The 22754-nt window shown below is 41.2% G+C and overlaps 1 protein-coding gene and 1 non-coding gene across 3 annotated transcripts; one reads left to right on the forward strand and one right to left on the reverse strand.

The window, feature by feature from the left end:
• Positions 1-3691: 3691 nt before the first annotated feature.
• LOC121620759 (calcium/calmodulin-dependent 3',5'-cyclic nucleotide phosphodiesterase 1B-like) lies at positions 3692-22252 on the forward strand. 2 transcript variants are annotated; one of them, XM_041956944.1, is made up of 14 exons: positions 3692-3856; positions 5839-5952; positions 9298-9480; positions 9938-10004; positions 10133-10249; positions 10634-10774; positions 12170-12270; positions 14272-14397; positions 16366-16467; positions 16703-16823; positions 20140-20221; positions 20465-20582; positions 21370-21506; positions 21968-22252. In XM_041956944.1, the coding sequence occupies exons 1-14, from the start codon at positions 3804-3806 to the stop codon at positions 22063-22065; spliced, it is 1560 nt and encodes a 519-aa protein (XP_041812878.1). In that variant the 5' UTR covers positions 3692-3803; the 3' UTR covers positions 22066-22252. The 2 variants fall into 2 exon arrangements, with proteins under 2 accessions (XP_041812878.1, XP_041812887.1); XM_041956953.1 differs by lacking the exon at positions 14272-14397.
• trnav-aac lies at positions 8311-8383 on the reverse strand. The gene has a single exon. It is a non-coding gene; the product is annotated as a tRNA-Val (tRNA).
• Positions 22253-22754: the final 502 nt, after the last annotated feature.

A 22754-nucleotide genomic window follows, 5' to 3' on the forward strand; every position in this document is an offset into this window, starting at 1 on the left:
TTGGCAGCAACCCCCGTGGAGACTAGTCCAGACAATATATGGGCATGATGGCACTCCTGATGGGTGCACATAATTTTAAAACAAGACTGGCTCATGGGTCAGGTCAGGGCTTCTTAGCAATGCTTAGGGCCTAAGGGAGGTCAGCAAGGACTCTGTTCAAGTTGTTGCCAAAATCAGTTAAAATGTCCTTATACATGCTTACAAATACATTATAAAGTGCCTTAACAATTTATTCTATTTTTATATACATAAAATCTATATTTCGTTCTAAGTAGTATTAATATTGGTAGCAGTAGTGGTGGTGTTATATGTGTGTTTTAAGGCTTTGCATGCAAGTGAACTATTCCCTTGCAGCTCCAACGTGCATCCTGTCCCGAGACACTGAGGATAGTTAATGGTGGAAACTCTGGTCCTGATATAAAGACTCTCTGCTGATTGTGTTGGTGACACAGAGCTCCTCTCCAGCTGACACCGAGGATTACACACACATGCATGCACACACACACACACACACACACACACACACAGCAAAATACAGTAAACATACAAAACTAGATCTGAGAGTGTAAACACAGAGAAGCGTAGATTAAACATAAACTGCAGCACTATATACACACATTCAAACAGAAGACAATGACACATGCTGGATTTATAGTAACAAACAGAAGCACAGGCTCATTCTGTGTCTCTCTTATGCTTTCAATCACACATGTGGTCTTCAGCAGCTTTCAGAGATCATGACACCGACTTGCAAGACCCACAGAGAAGCTGATAGACATCTCAGTCTTGTGACATGGGGGACCACGCTGGAACGGTAAGACTGCCTTTCATAGTTTATTTTTCTTACTCAACAGTTATTTACGTATGTACGAAAAACAATCAGAATTTCTGCAAATCTTTGGTTGGACAGTTTTCAGTAACATTCTCGGGTTGCTGTCGGCCATAAAGATGGAAGAAGGTTTGATTTGTTGACTCAGTGAATGGTGTGTTGTGTAGTGAGGTGATCTCTATTTGGGATGTTGTCAGTTCAATTTACAGTTACGGTCCAAATTACACATTAACAGATTTTCTCACTGCTCTTACTGGGCTCATTGTCTCTTAATATGTGAATTATATAATTTAATATAGAAAAGATGCACGAGGAAGCAAACAATGTTGTACACTGCACAGATATATAAGTTGAACATTAAAGGGTCAATTCGCTCAAATTCCCAAAAATTTGAAATTTCACTCCACCACTATCAAGCATGCACATTTTTTTTTTTATTTCATTGGTCCTGTCATCCATGCTAGTGGCTCTACTAGGAACATTCGTGTTTAGAGCTAAATTCTAACACTTCCATTAGTAACATGCTCATAATGTTAATGCCAATACGCTGATGTTATGATAAGAAATGCTTACCATGTTTACAGTCTTAGCTTAGCATGTTAGCATGCTAAAATGTTAGCATGTTAAAGGATTGCGGTCAAATTTCAACCTAGTAATGGGCTCAGAGGGAAATTCAGGAGATCGGCTGCAGCAGTTTCATCATAAAATAACTGGAGTGAGGTGAGAGCCTGCAGCGTCTCATACAAAATGACGTGCTGGGAATGAGACCAGGCTCCAACTAAAGTAGGTCTACTGGGCAAATAAACATTTTGACCTGATGATATATACTGAGGGGAACATGAATATCTGTCCCAAATTTCATGTGTGAGATGAACAACAGGTGTCAACCTCAGGGTGGAGGTAAAGCATCATCATAGTCAGTAAGATTCTTCCTCTGGGGACATGGCAATCCAACCAACAGTATTTCAGTCTCGGGTCAAAGTGGTGGTCTGACTGATTGACAAAGTCGCCAGCAGAGTCAGTCGTTAGTGTTCAGGGACTATTTCTTTGGTAAAAAGCAATTCCAATGAAAACTGATCACAGCATATTCTGTTCCCAGAGAGGTTACACTAAGTTTAAATGTGATTTCTCATTGCTGTGAGCACCACAAAGATGAAATTCCATCCACATACTTTGTATTTGGGTGGTGGCAGAAAACTCAAATAAACAAACCGAAACTATTTGCGTGGTGAAATACTACAGGAAGTGAGACAATATGCCTTTCAGAATTGGGATGAATCAAGCCTTTAATCAAACACAGATGGTTGACTGGGTGTGAGGTTCATCCCAGAGACCGGAGGAACCTGAGATAATAAACTTTTCACCCTTTGACCAGTGACTTCGGTCAAAAACCCTTTGACTCAAATAAAATCTATTTGATTCCACTGTTGTAAAAACAAAAACGACCACTCTCTGTGCCCCTCAGCACCCTTAGACTCTTGAATATCTAGTTCCCATGCAGACACACACACAACATTTTGATGTGATTTATGGTGCCACAAAGTCAGATTTCTCTCTCTGAAGTGTAGAGCTTGTGAGTAATCATTGGCTCAGGTCTCTGAGTGGACGGAGAGAGATCAGAGGGTGTACGTTCGTCATCATCAGAGGGAGACTGATAGGATGACGGACGAATGGAGGAAAAACAAAACAGCGTAAAGCAAAAGGAAGCGCACAAAGGGCTGTAAGTGCACTAGATGTGTCGCAGAATGAATCTGCGTGTGACTCTATTAGGAACATCTTTCATTTCTGTGTGTTTTCGCTTTCTCCACAGCATTAAACATTGCTTGTGACACGAAGTGACACGAGGGATGGAGAATCATATGTCGTTATGTTACTTCTCTTCATCTTTGCGATATGCCGTGCCATGTCAAAGAGCATGGGAGCATGAGAGTCAGTCTGACCCAGCAAGGAGGGAGGCGGACTGCAGGCAGGGGTTTTCCCAAGCCACGTTGTCGCACAAGCTCTCACAATAATCTATAAATAAAGACTAGTAAAAGATTTAGGACTTTAGACCCGTAAAAGTGTTTCAGGATAACTTTCATTGTCTTGCTGATTTTGTAGGTTTGTGCATTTTCCTTTTTAGGTGTCTCAATGGACAGAAAACTGCCAGACAGATTCTCTTTACTGCTCAGAAAACACTCAGCTGACTTTTATTGGTGTGGCACTTTCAGTAAAAAATATTTGGACTCTGCTGTTAGAGTAAACAACCGATCGTCTGTGCTTGAAGCTGCCACATCTGTCTCTGCAGCTTTTGTATCTTGTAAAAATGCTGTAAATGCACTAACTTTCCTTTTGCATGGTGAATTCTGACGATTATCTTCAAGCAGAGCAGGGAAAAAGAGGCAACCTGTTACAGCGGTGCCTTCTTTTTTGGGGGGCCTGTCACATCCTCTATGCACCACAGCATCGAGAACAGCAGTTCATCCACCGGGCTGTTGTGGGTGGCTTTTGACGACAAGCTTTGTTTATGTATTTCGGTTCGGGTGACTCTGGTGGTTTCAGTGAAAGACTCTCTGTGTAGTTCCCTAATTTGCGGCTGCGGTGGAAAATTCTCATTTGGGATTTGAGTACACACGGCTTGAAAGCCTCGCAGTCAACACTTCATCAGTGAGTGAGGTCAGCTCACTCACACTTCACACAACGGGTGCACACATATACACTAACACTCACAGAGACACTCACACACGCGGAGACATGCACACACTGACACAGTTTAGACCTGCCTAGCCAATCAGAGTGAAGTGGAGTAGGTCCCCCCAGAAGTGGGTGGGAGAGCTGTTGAAACAGAAGTCTGTCTCAGGACACACAAAGTTTTGCGTTGGTGGTTTGGAGAACTTTTCTGCTTACTACGTCTCTGCAACAATTTTCCTTTTTCATCCTGTTATTGTTTTTTTATTGAACTCTGGGGTCCATTAGTGCACAGCTTGAGTGTGGAATGGCTGAACTGGTGCGAATCCGTAAGAAACGGCTGCAGATCCCCATCTCTAGGTAAGACAGGGTGTTAAGATGAGCACTCTGGATATCAGAGTTAGTTACCTTCCTATCTAGCCTAGTCTTTGACTGCATGAATAAGGCTGGGGGATTTGATTAATCACTGTTTGGTGCAGTAAGGCTGTCTGGATCATATCCTGATGTAGTTTTATTGTTTTGCAGCAATGGAAATATTTGAGTCAAAAATACACCCTGCACAGCACAGTGATGAGAGATAACACAGCAGCCTGCAGTGGACACATTTTATATCTGCAGACCTCAATCACCGCACAGCAAAGAAAGAGAAGTTCATCCTTACCTCATACTTTTAAAAAGACAGTTCCTCCTCTTATTTTCGATTTGCAGGAGATTTTTAATATTTCAGGTGTTTATCAAGTTTTTCTCCGACTATACGTAGCCGCATGCGAGAGCAAACACTTGTCACTCCAAGTGGCTGTGTGAACACTCATCTCAGCTGTGGGAGGAAAATGTGCTGTGGGTGATGGGTCATGTGGTTTTGTTTTGGTTAACACATTGATGCATTAGTCTCTGCAGGGTCCAGACTTTGTTAGGTGTTTGTGGGTGACAACTCACAGTACTTCTGTAGAGTCATGAGATGTGATCTGATGTGGATTTAAGGTTTTGTTCTCTTCATTTTTCTGAGTAGAACATGCCACAGAAATGAATTCAAAAGTTTGTGCGGATGAGGCTGATACCATTCAAACTCTTCTACACTGACGTGCTCATGTGCACCTAGTAAGGACGACACTATGCAGTGTGTAGGTTCAACAGTCCAAGCAGGGGGAAGATTTGTCATTTGTCTCTATAAACAAAGTTTCACGAGTGCACTTGACGAGTAATTTCCTGTAAACGTCCTGTCAGAAGCTCTTCTACTGCGAGCAGTTGAAACAAAAAAGACTGTGTTATCAGGAAGGATTACTTGAGATTGAAAGTGAGCGGTGGCATTCAGATACATGCTATTTTTATGACTCAACAGCTTTTGAAAGCCCTTGCCAGCGTGATAAACACTTGAAAAGCTGTGAGCGTCTCATCCCCAGGAGTTGGCTCCACGGCGTGGCCTGGCGCTGTTTGAACACAGTCATTCTGGTCACGGCACCATACGGGCAGCTCACCAAAATCTTTTAGAGGAGTTATCTGTGCCACAAATATGTCATCATATCAAGCAAATCTCTCTTTCAAATGGTCACAGAAAAAATAAAAAATGCAGTAGAAAGATTCAAGTTCTATCAGAGCTTTATTAGGCTATGAAAGCTTTTGGAGTTACAGGTGGGATGAGATTCTATTAACGCACTGCAGGTGGGTGAGACTGTAGGTGACACGAGCTGCGAGCATTTTATTAGACTGCGGGAGATCAACACATTTCCTCCAGCTCTCTATTGTAACCTGAATACAAGTTTCAAAACCACAAATGAGCAGCAAGTTCTCAAACAAGACCAGAATGTGGCCAACACTTAAAAAACTCAAAAACATATTTGTTTTCATGGAGCCCACTTTGACAAAATGTGGGTTACATAAGACCTCAACCATGGGAAGTTTTCCTCTCATGGAAAATTTGGCACTATTGATGCCCTCTTTGGACAGCTTGGCATTTAAATCACTTCCAAATTCTTTCCCTTCACAAGGATTTCTCGACCTGTTGTTAAAGCACCTCTCGGACTTCGTTTCACTCACTCAAGACAATGACAAGTGCTGCCAATGTATAGAGAAAGAAAAAAAGCCTGTATCACACAAAGTTCCCATTATGCTCGAGATGACCTTTCTTCTAGAGCCCCAAGTTTCATTGCTGTACCCTGTGTGATTTAATGTGAAGACTCTGATGCCAAACTGCTGTAACCTCCAACCACTTTCACACCCACTATTCCCTCTCAGTGATTGCAGTTTTGAGAGGTGAAACAGCAGTTCCAGTACTTTCAAAAAAAAGGGCATCTACCATTCTATTTTGTTGTGATCACATTCAAATAAATTGTGTTTCGTGTCAGGCTGAGGAGCATGCTGAGGCAGCTGGAGGAGAAAGATGTCGACTTTGAAGAAATCAAAAAGAATCTGGATTTCACAGCATCGCTACTGGAGGCAGTTTACCTCGATGGAACAAGGTAGAATACAGTAGAATAATGTGATTTTGGAAAGCCAATCTGTTGACATTACCTACTGAGTTATTTTGTATGCCTGCTCTTTTTAAACATTACTTTGAATTTGCATGGTAAAGGAATAAAGGAAGTAATCCCTGATTATTACATTTGGTCACCAGCCCAAAAGGACATAAAAAGATAAGAGCTACCATCAATCCATTACTGTGTCTATTCTCACTCATCATTTGCAGGGTGGCAGAGGGCTGAAGCCTGTCCCACACAGTCTGCAGGTCACAGGGCTAACACATATGGACCATTCACACTTATATTCGCACCATTCACATTCATATTCACACCCAGGGGCAATTTAGAGCCCCCAATTAACCCAGGCACAGGGGAAGATGTTTTCAGTTAGGGGGGCTGCCAACTGAATATTCAAGTGTGACTACATGTATTTTTAGAGCGGAATAGGCGCTCTGTGGCAATGTCACTCATGACAGTAACAATGACAACAGCAACCCATCACTTAGCTAGCAGCCATGCGCCACATTCAGGCGCGCGCACGTTCCTACGACCCGCTGGCGCAAAACTTTCTTGTTCTATATTTTTCTTGCCTCTATTGACATAAATGCTACATTCACGTTTATACTCATATCACACATCGCTAGAAAGCTTGGATTCATGTTATTTCATTGCTGCATTTCGAGATACACTCACAACACGAAGCACAACACCAGCAGCAGACAAACAATTTTTAAAATTGATGCGACTCACCAATTATATCTCTTGATGATCCATGTATCATAACACTCCGACAAAAACAGCCTGGTAATGTCGACAAAGATCCAGACGATCCACTGCAGTAAAAAATATTTAGTCCAAAGCATGATATTAATTTACAGAAAGATATTTTTTCCTTTCAAACTAGTCGGCAATGTGCTAGCTTGTCCGGTGTTTTCCCAGTTACAACTTCCGGATACAAGAGGAGCAGACGTATTTCCATTTACTCTGTGGAGCCTTAGGTTTCAAATGACACCTGACTTGACCAATCACGATCTGCTATATGAAAGCAGCCAAGTCACCAAAGAGGCCAATAACAGTCTGACTTCAACAGAAGGGCCTCCTTTAATTTCAGCCAATTGCAACCAATTTCAGCCAATTGCAGATGATTGATATTTTGAATAGCCAATGAAATTGGCTATTTACACTCCTGAACCTCAAATGATGGAATTCCGTGCTAGTAGAGATATTACGTACAGTTTGAACCATGCATGCGCCCCAAACTGTTTCAGAAAAGTTATCAGTTTATCAGTTTACTTTGGATATGCCTTGGCTAACCATTTTTATTGGACAGTTTTTCTTGCATTGCATATAATATTGTGAGCAGCCGCCACTAGGTGGGGCTGCAGCCCCATAAGCACCCTCCTTCCTGCATTTAAGCATCAACCTAACCTGTATATCTCTGGACTTTGAGAGGAAACCAGAGCGCAAAACCATGTGGTGGGTTGTGAGGCTACACACCATAACAAACTGATATTCCTTTTATTTATATAAAAAAATGTATTTACTAAAAAATAAAAGCAATGATGGGTTGCTTCCATTTGCCTGTCTCTAACAAATCTACAGACATAAAGACCACCTACAATAAATCACTTATTTGATTTTCAAAAAAAAACTGCCCCCGGGCACCACCAGGTCCCACAGGGCCTCAGTAGGACCTGAATATCAGCTGATCATCAGCAAAAAATCTGTCACTGTCTGTCGACGTAACTGTTTCCCTGTATATCTCTGTATCTCCATGTAAATGGAGTGAATTGTCAGTATAGTGGACAGAATCTCCACCTGTCATGCAGATGTGAAGCGAACATGACAGCCAGTACTCCACAGAAACTGGCAAACACATTTCTCACACACGCCTGCATTAATGCCGATGCTTACTGAACTGCAAACATTTCAGATGCAGGACCACATGTTCGTTTTTGACTTGGAGCGATCAGACGAGAGATTTTAAAGTGGATTCGGTCACAGTTGCTGTGTCATGGATTTGAGTGACAGTAAATGCTGCGAGCACATCATGAATCCAGCCATTTGTTCAAAAAGGTTGATTCTAGCCGTCCTGTTGGCAGAGTGAAAACAGCAGCAGCAACAACAAAAAACGACCTCAGCAACTGAGCAGAAGAAATGGAAATTGGCAGAGTTAAGAGAGTGAGAAAAAAAGAAATTCTTACACCTATACATTTGCTATTGCTGCTGCTGTCTAGTTGTAAGCATTTTGGAATTAGTGATATTTTTCTTAAATATCGTTCTGTATTGAGTTATATTGTGTATTGACCTGTTCACTGATATATGAATTTTCATTTCATGTCAATGACGAAAAGATATTGTTTCCGCCCGGTTTCGAACCGGGGACCTTTCGCGTGTTAGGCGAACGTGATAACCACTACACTACGGAAACCCGTGACGCAGTGTCGCGTATAAAGGTTTATGATTACACAACCTCCTCGCCGACCGGATAATGTGTATAAAGTGGAGAAACACGGATTTGCAGTGATTGGCGTCGACGACTTTATCAAAGGTAATCTAATCCATCAACCCCCCAGATACAGATAGTTCATGAAAGGTCCAACCAGAGAGGAAACCTTGGATGCTGTGGAGGACATTTGTGTGAGCTTGAACTGTTATGACGCTGTGGGGTTGACAAAGCATTCAAGGGTGAGGACAGGGACAGGTGTAAAAAGGGAAAATGCTGGTTTAGCAAAGCGATGATAGACGTTCAAAGACTGTAGTCTGGGAGACTTCTCAGACAGATCAACTACAGACCAGAGGACCATGAATCCATCAGTGATTTGCACCAACAACCTAAATGAGCTCTACTGTCGATTTGAAAGCCAAAGGGACAGATCTGACACCATCCGATCGAGACTCCATCCAGTAGTGCTCCAACAGCTGCACCTCCAGTCATTAATCCCTCAAGCTTCTAAAGTTTGTGGAAGACACCACACCTCACCGGGCCTCTCTCTGGTGGGAATGAATCCGCCTTCAGGCAGGAAATTGACTATCTGGTGACCTGGTGCGGACCTGGAGCTGGACCTGGGAGGAAAAGCACAGCTCCTCTGTTTGGCCTCTGGTTAACTGACATTATACAGCAAAGGTTTATACACTGAAACAAAACCACGACCTCATTCTCTACACTACCCCTTATATCAACAGCTCACTCTATAGAGAGCAGTACATTCAGATTTCAAACACCTGTTACATAAAACATAATCATTTTGTTTCATCTCAGACAGTTACAGAGTCACATGAATGTAATTTTTAGACTGTCTGTCTAACAATCACTGTTTGCATGTATGTGTTGTCTTCTCTCAGGCAGTGTCTGGAGTCTGAGGACGACCTCCAGCAGCTGCAGTCAGACGGCGTGCCCTCAGAGGTCACTGACTGGCTGGCGTCCACCTTTACCCAGAGGGTTCGACGGCCAGTACGACGCTCAGATGAGAAGCCCAAGTTCCGTAGCATCGTGCATGCAGTGCAGGCCGGGATATTTGTGGAGAGGTAGAGTGACACATGTTCATTTTATCTCTAGTTTAGTGTTCTTTCTTTTGGACGGTTGTTCAGCAAGGTCTGCATGATTCATTCTTGCAATGCAGCTGCTGCAGATGAGAAACAGCACCAGTCATGCAGCTATATGTTTTATTTACAAGACTTAAATACAGTAAAAGAGGAAACAATCATCTCATACCATAAAATTCCTGCTGTAAATGACTCATTTCCACATCTGTACTCTAACTCTAAAAAAAGCTTACACACTGTTGTTACAATCACAGCCACAGAAAACACAGACAGCTTCACTGGACTGTGAAACATTAGCCTCCTTTTCTCTTTAAAACATCCTTCCAAAGGGGACAGGGACTTTGTAGGATTCATATAAACAGCTCCTGAAACGAGTTCGCTGCACAGTGTCAACATCTGAACTTTAACTGAACTCAACATAAACATTGCATTATTCCAGGATGTTCAAGAGGGCCTACACTGCAGCCATGCCAGACCAACCTGCGGCGGTTGTAAACTGCCTCAGGGTAAGCCTCCACTAACCATAAATCTCCCTGTGCATCGTGTGTTTGTGCAGTAAATCAGACATCACAAAAGGGATCCTATACACACCACAAGTATGCATCAATAACGCAGTCGCTCTCCTTCTCCTCAGGATGTCGACCGCTGGAGCTTTGACGTGTTTGCTCTGAACTCAGCCAGCTCCGATCACGCACTACGAACCCTGTTCTTTGAGCTGATCACCAGATATGGGCTCAACAGCCGTTTTAAGGTCTTTTATCTTTGGATTTCATTGCACTGTGTATATAGTGCGTTTTCCATACAACATGTTTTCATAGAAATGCAAGAATGTCACCGCTTTGTATCAAAACTCTTACAGTAACATGATCATTACTGTCCTGGACTCTACTTTTGTGGGAAATGTGTGTTGTAATTGTAGATTTAATCAGGCATCTGGGTTTTATTATCAATTTGTGCTGCTTGAAGGAACGATGGGTTGCCAAATTATGTGTGCAAATCGGACACATCATACCGTAGGCCCTGTCAGTATTACAACATTCAAGCTGTTGTAGCTGTTATTGTTGACACAACCTTTGTGAACCTTGGGTTTTTAAACACAACTTTGGCTTTAATGATTATGTAATGCACTTTGCAGATCCCCATCTCATGCCTGACTGAGTTCCTAAATGCACTGGAGAGAGGATACTGCAAATACAGCAACCCCTACCACAGCCACGTCCACGCCGCTGACGTGACTCAGACGCTGCACTGCCTGCTGCTGCGCTCTGGACTCGTGGTAAACTCAGCTCACTTGAATTTTGCTTCTTTCTCCTCCCACACCTTCCTAACGTCAGATTAGTGGTGCTGTGTCCAACAATTCAGCAAAGATCCGTTTCTTTGAATTTTCACGTGAACAGTACCACTGCTTGAATGCCTTCCAGGAGACTGAAAAGGTGTGCTGTTGTTCACATATTTAAACAATAATGTGTCTCCACCCAATCTGAGACAGATGGCCTCAAGTGTGTCTGTTCAGAACAACTTTAAGCACTTTTGATTTCCAGTGTGGTTAGATAACACGTGGTGTTGGAGCATAATCCAACCCTAAGTCTGTATCTCAGTGCTTTGAGACATCTCTGTCTGCGGCACTCTGCCCCATGTCTATTTGTTCCTACTGAAGATATAAATCAGGTAAGAAATGTATTGTCCATCTAAAAATAAAGAGATTTCCATAAACAGCTGACCGCGGTCGTTTAGCGAACATTATTTAACATCACTCTTTTGGGGACTATTTGCAGCTCCAGATTTATACACGTGCATAATTTGGTGGACTAAACTACAGTATTAAACATACTGAACAACATGTGCAACAGTGTGGCACATTTATGCTTTTTTAACCCACACTGGTGGCAGTTATTTTGTCTTTAATCTCAACAACTATTGAATGGATTGCCACAAAATTTTGGACAGATGTTCATGGTCCCCGAGGATGGAGCTGAATGACTTTCTAGCGCCGCCATGAAGTGGACATTTATGGTTTTGAGTAAAATGTTTCCTCTGCTATTGGATGGATTGCCAAGCCACAACATATACCAGTTCCCCCCAGGATGAATCATTGCATAATTTTTAATTTGCCGTCATCATCAGGTCAAATTGTCGAAGGAAACCTGCACAACTAATGACTTTTCCATCAGCCTCAGTTGTCCTTTATGTTTTGTGCTAATTGTTAGCACACCAACACATTATGCTAAGATAGTAACCATGGTGAACATTTTACCTGCCTGCTGAATATCTTCATGTTAACATTGACATTGTTAGCATTTTAGCTCTTAGTCTTGTTAACAGTTTTTGGAATACAGTGGAGGTCGATGGCACAATAAGACTGGCTGTGTAGGTCATTCTTGTTAGCTGGATTTATTCAAAGTAGGAAAAATAAGCTTTATCCTTTTACTCCAAGTGGTTCAATCTATTTTTACACATGTGGAAAGAATCAATTGGTTGTTCTTTGACAGAATATTTAATCAATCTTGACTTTAAGATGCTGCTACAATAAATCAGTAAACTGTCTACTCCCATGTCACTTACTGACAAATGCAAACACTTCCATTCACTGTGCAGCATGTGCTCCCTGCTGCACGTCCACTACGCTTTTACATTCATTTGTTTTGTCTCTTGTGCCTTCGTGTCTATCCAGCACTGGCTGACAGAGCTTGAGGTGATGGCGTCCCTGTTTGCTGCAGCCATCCATGACTACGAACACACGGGAACCACAAACAACTTTCACATCCACACAAAGTAAGCGCTTTGTCTGAAACATATTTTAGTAACCGTGTCCTGTGATATATATACGCTGCATCCTGTTGTGAAATGATAAAATAGTAAGAGATGTCAGCGAATGCAGAAATAGTAAGGTAGTGTTTCTTATAGGCCTTTGTGCAATTTTAGGAACAGAGAGGGAGGGGGAGAGAGAGCGAGCGCTCTAAAGCAAACACATCTTCATGGAGGGAACACAGTATTTTTAGATGTCGATTTTCCACATAGGAGGGATGAAGAACGCAGTCTCTTGGCACCCATCATCATCATCATCATGCTTTAGTCTGGGAATAATAATTGTCCACAATAAGAGAACATGTCTTAGTTACAGGAACTGAACAGAATCTATCAACATAACATATCTTCTGAGTGTCAAACACTCTCCTCCTGTAGGCTGGAGCTACGAGCTGACATTGACGTTGTTGTCTCCTGCTTCATTAACACATGAAGTCATCTTGAATTCATGTTGGTTATAACTGATCAATAAAAAGATCAACAGAAAATATCTATTGAAACCTCTCAAGCCACTCCTGCTCCGCTGCCCACCCGTGTGCTCCAGACACTCAACATTTCACCAACATATGACTAAATAAACAGCTTCATGGTGCACAGTGGGGCTCTTTAAAGCTCTGAGGCTCGGACTGAGGCTGTGCATAATGCTGCAGGGCTGGATTACATTTGAAGTACCAAAAGAGTCAAGGTAAAAAAGAACATTTATTAGAGTGTTTTTATGTGTGTTTTGTCACTATTAAGCTTTATTTTATTGGTACTATAGCTGCCTATGAAATCCTAAAACGGAAGTGATAAGCGACTGCAAATTTATAGTTGGCTCATTTCCAATTAACTCATTAATTACAATTCATTACTGGCATAAATCTTTTCGTTGCTTGCAAACTTGCAAAAATATTTTTTAATATGTCAGCAGGCTGTTTATGAGAAATGAAGTTTCCAAAAACAAATGAATAATGAATATTTATTCACTTTAGCTTTAATTGAGCAGTTCCTTGAAGGAAATTCCTCTGGAAATTAATGACGCCTTACAAACGCAACACAAACGTTCACAATGAGCTGGATCTGTTAAGATCTGGAGCCCTCTGTTATACAAAGAGCTTTTTAATGCTAATTGGATGCTACAACTAATGTTTCTGGCACAGAGCATGTCTTCTTTAGAGTAGGAAGAGGCAGTGGAAGCGTCCATGTTTAAATTGCCTGCACTACTAGCTGTCTCTCATAGGAGGGACAGGATCTTGGGGTTGCTTATGTCTAGATTAATAATAATTAACATCATAGAAGCCATCAAACTTCCCAGAAAACAACATAGAGAAATCATAAAAGACAAGATTAATTTCTTCTTTTAGTCCAATTAATCAAGAACTAGATTTTTACCAGGATGCTACCTTCCCAGGAAATGACCGATCCGTAAAATAAAGTGTTACCTTACATGACATTACAGGGCATTTCATCATTATTGACCACCACTGTAACCATTATGAATTCAGGCTGTGGCCTCATTCTCTGTGAAGGAGGAAACTTTTTACAGCCCACTTTAACACACATCCTGAATGTTGTCTTTGAGGATGTTTTCACAAGTGTTTTATTTTATGTTTGCTCTCACTGTGATGGGTTGGCGGAAGCTTCAAAATAATCACTAATTAGAAAAGTTTTCAGAGTGTACTTTGTCCCCCATTCTAATAAAGTTGATTATGCAAATGAGTGGACACAGGATGCCTGATTGAGAAATTAGTAATTAACTTGCAATACTGAGTCATTAATACCCACATGGTGGCGGTTTTTATCACATCCCACTCCCTCTTCAGCACTTTTAAATTCATCATTACAGACCTACAGTCATAGTGCTTAAATTACTCCCCGAGGACTTTGGTTTTATCTCATTCTCACCTCCTCCCCCTCCTTCCCGCACCATGACAGGATCGTACAGCTGCACTTTTACTCACACTCTTGCTTTTTTTTTCTGTCTGCTAGGTCAGAGTTTGCTTTGATCTACAACGATCGCTCGGTACAGGAAAGTCATCACCTGAGTGCAGCATTTCGCCTGCTGCAGGACGACCAAATGAACATCTTCATTAATTTGACGAAAGAGGAGTGGATGTAAGACAAGGCAACATTTTTACCATCAAAAACTGACCCAGTTATCGGTGTTTCAGATTCAGAGACAGGTCAAGGTTTTGACCATTTATGGAGAATCGCTACGCAGAGTCTTTGAGAGAGCTCTCAAAGACCCCGAGAAGCACCGAGCAGCTAAACAACCTATTCATAAACACACATATGAACATTTGATCAAAAGTACCAAAAACTAAGGGGTAGTTTGGGGTGATCTCAGAGAGCTGCACTCAACTCAAATCTTAATCTCATGCTTTGCACAGTTTACAGTTTTTATGATAAATATCCACATACTCTGCGAGTAAAGGATTCATTATGATTCTGTACTTTGCACCAATGATCAAAGTGCTAAAGAGAGAGAAATACCTCATTGAGGAGATGCTAACATTAGCCCATTAGACCAGGACTGCGTTTTGAACAAATGAAATGAAGAGCTCTGTTCTGGGAAAACCTTACCGTACTGTTCTCCACCCACATAACTACACAGCTGAATGTTACAAGCTCTCAGTCGCTCTCTTTCTGTCAAAAGACAATCTGAGAACTCACCGACTAAAACAAGAAGAGGTTAGAGATGTTGGGCAACAACCTTTCTCAAGATAAAAAAAACATGAATCACAACACTTTCTGCAGAAAGCTCAATGGAAGATATTTGACAAAAAATCCAAGAACATATATTTTCAAAGGATCAAGCAATGTTCAAGAATTTTCTCACTGTCAGAAAATCCTGTGACAAGCCAACAATGAATTAATCCTATTAGCAAGTCAGTCTTTGTAACCATAGTAGCCATAGCCTGACATAGCTTTTTCCTTTGACCTCCATTGTCCAAAAAAATAAAAAGATTAAGGAACCGCACTGTTACACTTCCTGAATTACTATGAACATGGACACTATAGTTTATTTTGAATCACTGCCACAAACTCCATCCTGCTGCTATTGTGTATTAATCTGCAGCAAAAAAAGTTTCCAACAATGAACAGTTCAGTCCCACTGTCTTAGCAAAATATTCAGTCTTTTTTTTTTTAAATGACACTATACATTTGTGATTTGTTAAAGATTCATAACTTCAGTAGAAAACAATGGGTTTGGAGCAGAGTGTCACAAACAGGGCAGAGACGTTGGACAGTATCGGGACAAACTTGAGCTTTTTCAGTTTGCTTGACAGTAAGAAAAATCAAGAATAATCCCTTATCTTTTGAAGTATAAATAATTGAGTGGTGGAATTGGTGCTGGTGGACTTAAAATGGTCAAGGAGCAACGGGGTGATATATTGGCAGAAGGGGTCAAAGACCTTGTGAGGGCAGTCGGCTGTCCAGCTGAAACTGACATGATTGAGCCTTGGAGTCCTCACCAGCCACACGCCTGCTCCTCTAGCCGACCCTGGCCTCTGATCTCTTAAGATAAAGTGTTTCCTTCAGGAATCAATAATAGATCTCGCTACTATTACTGTTTGGTGACTCACTTATTAGTCAACAAGGTAGTGTCTCAGTCTGTCTCAATCTCAGTATGTGTCACTGTCACTATGTGCTTCCTCTGACTACAGTGACTGACACCCGAGACCTTTTCTGGGAGCCACAATGAGTGTATTTTATCATTTACTATAACACTGTGATATCTAATGTAAATAAATCATTAAAAGTAAACAAAGTAAAAAGTCATTTTCTGCTCTGGATCACAGTTTGTGAAGAGACAATAAACAGTCTATGGAGGCTGATGCATCATATGTCACTGTGTTAATCATGGGCGAGCTCTGCAGATACCACCAGAGATAAACACCAGCAGCACACTGTAACAGGCTTTTCTAGCAGTCAGTGTTACCATGGGAACAAGAATATCCATCAGGAAATCTAAAAAGGGTACAACCCCATTGAGTCCTGCCATTTTCACTCCATACAGCCCCTTCACGCAACCCAAGGCCAGCCGGTAAACTGTGCGTCTCCGTGTGTCTTTGTTTACAGGGAGCTGCGGTCACTTGTCATAGAGATGGTGCTGTCCACGGATATGTCCTCCCACCTACTCCAAGTCAAAGGGATGAGGGCCTGTCTTCAGCAACAAGAACGGTAACGCTAATGGACTGTTTTTCACGCTGTGCTGCATATTCAACAGGCCGTCAGATTAACGTTCAGAGCAGACTCAGCTGACTAAAATGTCCCGCACAGAGGCAGGCCAGCAAATTAGTGTCATGCTGGCTGGTGTCAAGTCTGCCTTTTAGGCATGTCTGAGATGCACAGCACAACAACAACAACAACAACAACAAAAAAAAAACACGAAAGTGCATCATGCTTTCTTCAACAGGATTGACAAGCCCAAGGCACTGTCTCTGTTACTCCACACGGCCGACATAAGCCATCCATCTAAGCCCTGGGCGCTGCACTCTCGCTGGACCAAAGCCCTGATGGAGGAGTTTTTCAGGCAGGTAGGAACTCTAATAGACCTGAATTGACAACGTGACTGTTTCTGTCCCTCTTCTCTCTTCTTAGCTCAAGCATTAGTCTTATGCCATTGAGATTATTGTGCAATAATACAGTCAAAACACAAACGAAGCTTGAATGCTACAATGCATAAGATATATATATATATATATACCAAACAGATATAATGCATCGTTCGTCTTGGTGGAAGAAATAGTTTGATGTTTTTGGAACCACATGTATTTGATTGAAACCAGTCTCTCATATGGAAGGAATGAAGGGAGCAGTCATCTCTCCTTTGATTTATTTTCCTAAATCATGTTTTTGAATTGTGATCTCCGGGGAATATTAGCTCGATTTAGTTCGACTTTTCCTAAATGGGTTTTTTTGGAAAGACAGGTTGGTGTTGGTTTATTCATTTTACAAATGGCTTTGTGTGTAGCTGGAGCAGCCAGTTAGCTTAGCATCAAGGCTGTTAACAGGAGGAAACAGCTCTCCTGCAAACAAAAGCACTCCCAAAGCCAAGAACTAGTTTGGCACATAACCCCCGTATATAAGCGACTTGTACTTTTTGCACTCCAGTTTTTTATGGATTAAACAAAAAGATAAACAGGTTGATTGGTGATATTTCAGAGAACTGAAATATTCAGTCAAGCAACCTACATCAGTCAACTTACACGTGCCAGGCTATTTCTGTTGTCTTTGCAGAACCAGGCTAGCTGTTTCCCTTAGCAAAAACGACTGCTGGTGGTAGCATAATATTTAGAGTACAGATATGTTAGTGGTGTCTATCTTTTCATCAGACTCCCAGCAATAAAGCAAATATGCGTATTTTCCCAAGATGATGAACTTTTCCTTCTTATAGTAAAATATCGTTAAATAAAAGCCAGATACAACATGTTGTTCTTTTCAGACATACATTATTTTATGCCAGGAGGCATCTGAGGGTCGTTTTTAATGGCATCATGTAGAACTAACTCACAGAGACCATAAATTATCAAGCGATCAAGGTTGCATTGACTTCATTAAGAGGATTTCTGCAGAGGACTGCAGAAGGTAGTCAAACCCATTTAATTTGATGTTGGGATGTATTGATTTACACAAAAAATGGAGAGGCGAATCAAAGGACTTTCTTTGCTCTTAAAGTATGTGGTGTTGATGGTGAGAGCTATCCATCCTGCTTTCATGTGCGGTTAATGCTGCTGCTGCTTCCAGCAATAGGGTTTGATTGCATCGCTGGTTTGGTTGTCTGACTTTATGTGGGTGTAATTTCACGTATCTGTGACGTGTGGCGAAGAGATTCAGATTACTGTTATAGAGGATGAACTACCCAGAAAATATTTACATCGTAGAGGCTAGAACCAGAAAAAGCTTGATCCCATTCTGTTTAAAAAACGAGACTTGAACGATTAATCGATTAACACAATCATTTTCTCTTGCACAACAAAATTTTAACGAATTGTTTCAGTTAAATTGGAGAAAAAACATCATGTAGACAATTGTGCAGGGACGTAGAACAGAATATATGTCAGTTAAACTTATAAGTATAACAGAAAAAAGAGGGCATAATATTGTGTTTAACTATCCTTCTTTTTTTTGTATTGTCACGCCTCATTGTAAGTATTGATGTCAGGTCTCATGTGTAACATTTCCACTGATGTATTTTTTCCCCTTCACGTACGTCCACTCAGATCATTTCCACTCTGTTCTCTGCTGTTCTTTCATCTCCGACCCACAGCTGTTCTTATCTGACTGGTTCGGTCTGTCATTATCTCAGCACAATTGATGAGTCAAAAGGCTGGACTGATAACAGCACAACAGTTTTGTAAATGACTCGTCGGAGTCTGAGAGAGAGAGTGGGAAACCTTCAAAGGGGTTTGTTACGTCAGAGCTAAAGAAAACGACAGGAACAGCACCTGAGTTGTGAAGCAGCGACAGTCGCTCGAAGTCATACCAGATCCCAGACTTTATATGGGATTTGATTGGATCATTTGAGCTTGTTGAAACAGTGATTCATTCTTCACCTTTGGGAGCATCATGTGTGACAACTTAGTTAAAGCCAAAAGCAGGAGAAAGTGAAAGTTTAATCTCTGAGGTCGAGGATTGTTTTATTAAACTTGAAAAGTTTAAATATGATAATACTATATAAAAATAATGATATAAAAAGAGAGAGATAGATTTCAATTTGGTATAATGTGCATCGTGTTACGAAAGACTAAGGATTTAATTATTATGATAATATTAGTGGAAGTTATTTATGTGATGTTGGATAGCAGGTTCATGTTTTCTGACTCTGATATATTGATACTGTTACTGATCATTTAAAGTTTGTCAGACCACATGACTGACTGCACAACATTAAATAACAGGATAAATACTTCCAAATGGTTGGATGGAGAGCCTGAATGGATTTGGATGTTAATAATCCATTAAAACTGCATAACTGGATCTCCACTCTCGTCTGGAGTCTCAATAGACGATGGAGCAAACACCTCAAGGTCCATTTGGTTGCTGTTTTGGTGCTTTCAGCTGGTCTAACATGATCTTCATGAGTAGATGGAGTTGTTATGAAATTCAATACATACTTTTAAGCCAACATGGATGAGAAGAAAACAACTCTGAAAATCTACAGTTTCACCTACTGATAAGAATCATGTGGTATAACTGAAAGCTCCAGAACAATGACTAAATGGACCTCGAGGAGCGATCGCTCGGCGGTCTATTTAGATGAGGTGCTGCAGATATCAAATGAAGCGTGATTCTGCATCTCGCCCGATATTTACTTCAAAGCTGATTTTGGTTTATTGTTCAGGAAACCTTGTGTTGTGTTCAGATCTGTCGGCCTGATTTCTCAGAACAGTGACAGCCCAGCAAGAGACGCAATCATCCAATCAGACGTAGGAAGTGTTTATGTCTGAGTTGCTGAAGGAGAAAACTGTCAATCACGTGTTCTCACAACCTACTTAAAATGCCATTATTTTCAACCAAATGCCCACTGAGCCCTGCCAGATTGGCTGCGTGGATTTCCACTAACAGCAATAAGTTGCTATGCGCATCATCCTCTTTCCTCTATTTTCACCCGCTGGACTTGCAGAGGAAACAGAATAGAGAAGGTGAAAATAAGATGTGAGAAACCTCTTTCTGTGAAGCCTCTTTAATGTTTGTTGTATTACTTGGAAAAAAAAGGGCTGGTGTGGTTTTCTTTGAACGAGCCTCGGGTGGTGAGTGTCGGTGTCAAATAACCTTTAAAAAGTTATTTTCAGGCGATGTGTGGGACGCCCTTTAAGATATCTTTGCTCTCTCTCTTTCTATCTTTGTGAGGGTGATAGAGAGGCGGAGCTCGGCCTGCCCTTCTCTCCTCTGTGTGATCGAAAGAGCACCCTGGTAGCCGAGTCCCAGATCGGTATGTCTGACACAACTCTTTCCAAAACCTGGCTCTCTCTCGATGATGTTATTTTCTCTTTTTTTTAATTCTTTAAAAGAGATCCAGTTCCACCATTCTGGCTGGTGAAGTCATGAAACTGCTGTGAAACAATTATATAAAAAAAAAAAATAGTAATAGACACCAATTAAACATCATACCTCGTTAACTGTAATTGATCCTCTTTCACATTACATTTTACACATTATACATTTGCTCTTGCAGGTTTCATTGACTTCATCGTGTATCCTACGTTCTCTCTGCTAACGGACATGGCTGAAAAGATTGTTATTCCTTTGGTGGAGGAGAACCCAGGTCCACCGGACCCCTGCAACAGACACAGGTAACAGAGACAAAAACCTCCCAGAAAGCATCGTCCCCACAAACCACAATTATTAACGAGACAACTGCAAACAAGGCCGCTTGCTACGCTTTTTAATATCAATGTAGAGTCTGTGGGAGAGGGCCAACAGGAGAGACACTGATGTGCAGTGGACTGCACAATGTGGAGTCAAACCACAGTGACTTCCTCGTAAACATGTTTTATCACCTTCGGTCAGAGCTGCGTCCCCCTGCTTCCAGTCTTTATGCTAAGCTAAGCTAAAAGGATATAGCTTCATATTTAATGAACATGAGACATGCGAGTGGTATTGATCTTCTCATCTAACCCTCAGGAAGAAAGCAAATACCAGCACGTTCTCACGACTGAAAAGCTTGATTGCCAACACTTCCAAAATCACATATATCACCATCGGAGAGAAGCAGCAACAAGCTTCATCCCTCCATCCTCATGTCTTTAACATTGTGACACGGGTTGTTTAGGCTTAGGCACCAAAAATAATTAGTTAGATTTAGGAAAAGATCATGAGTTAAAATAAGTACTTTACTGTACATGATGTAACTTAAGTATGTTATCTTTACTGCATCTTTCTTTACTATCTTTACAGCTGTTTTTTCTGGAGAGGCTCGTAAATACGCATGCTTCCCAAATTGTTGAACTATTCCTTTAAGAAACATTTAGCTCTTTAAAAAAAGACGATAATTTTACAGAGAAACTCACAATTATTTAAACATGGAAGGAAGACAGACAGAAAGGTGACTACTGTGACAGCACTGTTATTTCTCAATAGTAATCTCTGGAAGGAGAGCTCCAGAGGTCTGCAGTGGAGTCTCGCCCACATCACAGCCGAGCTGGTGAGCTTTCGCTCCACTTGGACGCGACACACGGAAGACAACAAGCTCAAATGGAAGGAAAGTGGCTCCAATGGTATGTTGTGTATTCATTCATTCATTCATGTTATGAATGTCTTGTATCCACAGTGTAAAGTCACAGATCTATGTTAAGCTTAAATGCTGAAGATATAAACTAAATTAAGCTGTATCCTAATTAAACTTATATACTTAATTGCATAGAATTAAGAAATTCACAGCAGGGCTTACCACATCACAGTCTTCTTTCTCCGTTAAATTCAGAATTAAAATGATCACCCATGAAAGGTTTGACAAGCTCTGCGAGTGCAGAGTAAAAGATCTTTGTTCTAGATATGCGACTGATTTTTTTTGGCAGGGAAGAAGCCACTTTGCTCCATAAATGTGCTCAGTGTCACTGATTTGATTTGTTATCTTCGTTCACTTTGTGGTGATCTCATGAGGAGATTAACAGATATTGTTTCCCTTTCAGCTTAACAAAATTTTCCAATGCCTCTTCCAATCCCCTATATCCTCCAGGATTTTCAGACCCCAGCGTGACAAAAGAGCAGAGATCCAGACAAGAAGTGAGGACAGAAAAATCCCTGCCAGACCCCACCACAGACACAAAACAGTAGACAGGACTTCATGTATGATATGTGCTTTTTTTCTCTCATAGAATATCCACAACCCTGATTATAGAAAAGTTGGGACGTTGTGTAAAACATGAATAAAAAAATGCAACCTTTTGCAAACAAACTGTGTTTACTGACAATGGTTTTACAAAGTGTTCCTGAGCCCATGTAGTAACATCCTTTATACAGTCATGTGTTCACAAAGTGGTGAACCTCCTCCATCCTCGGTTGTGAACGACTGAGCCTTTCCAGGATGCTCCTTTCATAACCAATCATGATACTATCACCTGTTACCAATCAGCCTGTTTACCTGTGGAATGATCCAAACAGGTGTTTTTAGAGCGTTCCACAACTTTCCCAGTCTTTTGTTGCTCCTGTCCCAACTTGTTTGATACATGTTGCTGCATCAAATTCAGAATAAACATATATTTACAAAAATCAATGAAGTTGATGAGGAAAAACATTAAACATATCGTCTTTGTACTGTTTTCAGTTGAGTTTATGTCAAAAGGATTAGCAAATGGTCACATTCTGTTTCATTTATCTCTCACAGCATCCCACCTTTTTTGGAATCAGGGTTGTACAAAGCTTAACTGTTTAACTGTAACACTTAATGTTGAGGTAAACCCACAACGCCTCCTTACGCCATGATTGAGGGAGTCAGAGGAGGAGGGGTGGAGGAGGAGGGAGGG

Source organism: Chelmon rostratus, chromosome 2 (genome assembly GCF_017976325.1).
Source record: "Chelmon rostratus isolate fCheRos1 chromosome 2, fCheRos1.pri, whole genome shotgun sequence".
NCBI lineage: Eukaryota > Metazoa > Chordata > Actinopteri > Chaetodontiformes > Chaetodontidae > Chelmon > Chelmon rostratus.

What these genes read in the sequence shown, in the direction of transcription:
- LOC121620759 (XM_041956944.1), top strand. Translation starts at nt 3,804, where the DNA reads ATGGCTGAACTGGTGCGAATCCGTAAGAAACGGCTGCAGATCCCCATC. An exon ending in CGGTTGTAAACTGCCTCAGG is followed by an intron (nt 10,005 to 10,132) that starts GTAAGCCTCCAC and finishes CCTTCTCCTCAG; the next exon opens with GATGTCGACCGCTGGAGCTT. An exon ending in GACCCCTGCAACAGACACAG is followed by an intron (nt 20,583 to 21,369) that starts GTAACAGAGACA and finishes ATTTCTCAATAG; the next exon opens with TAATCTCTGGAAGGAGAGCT.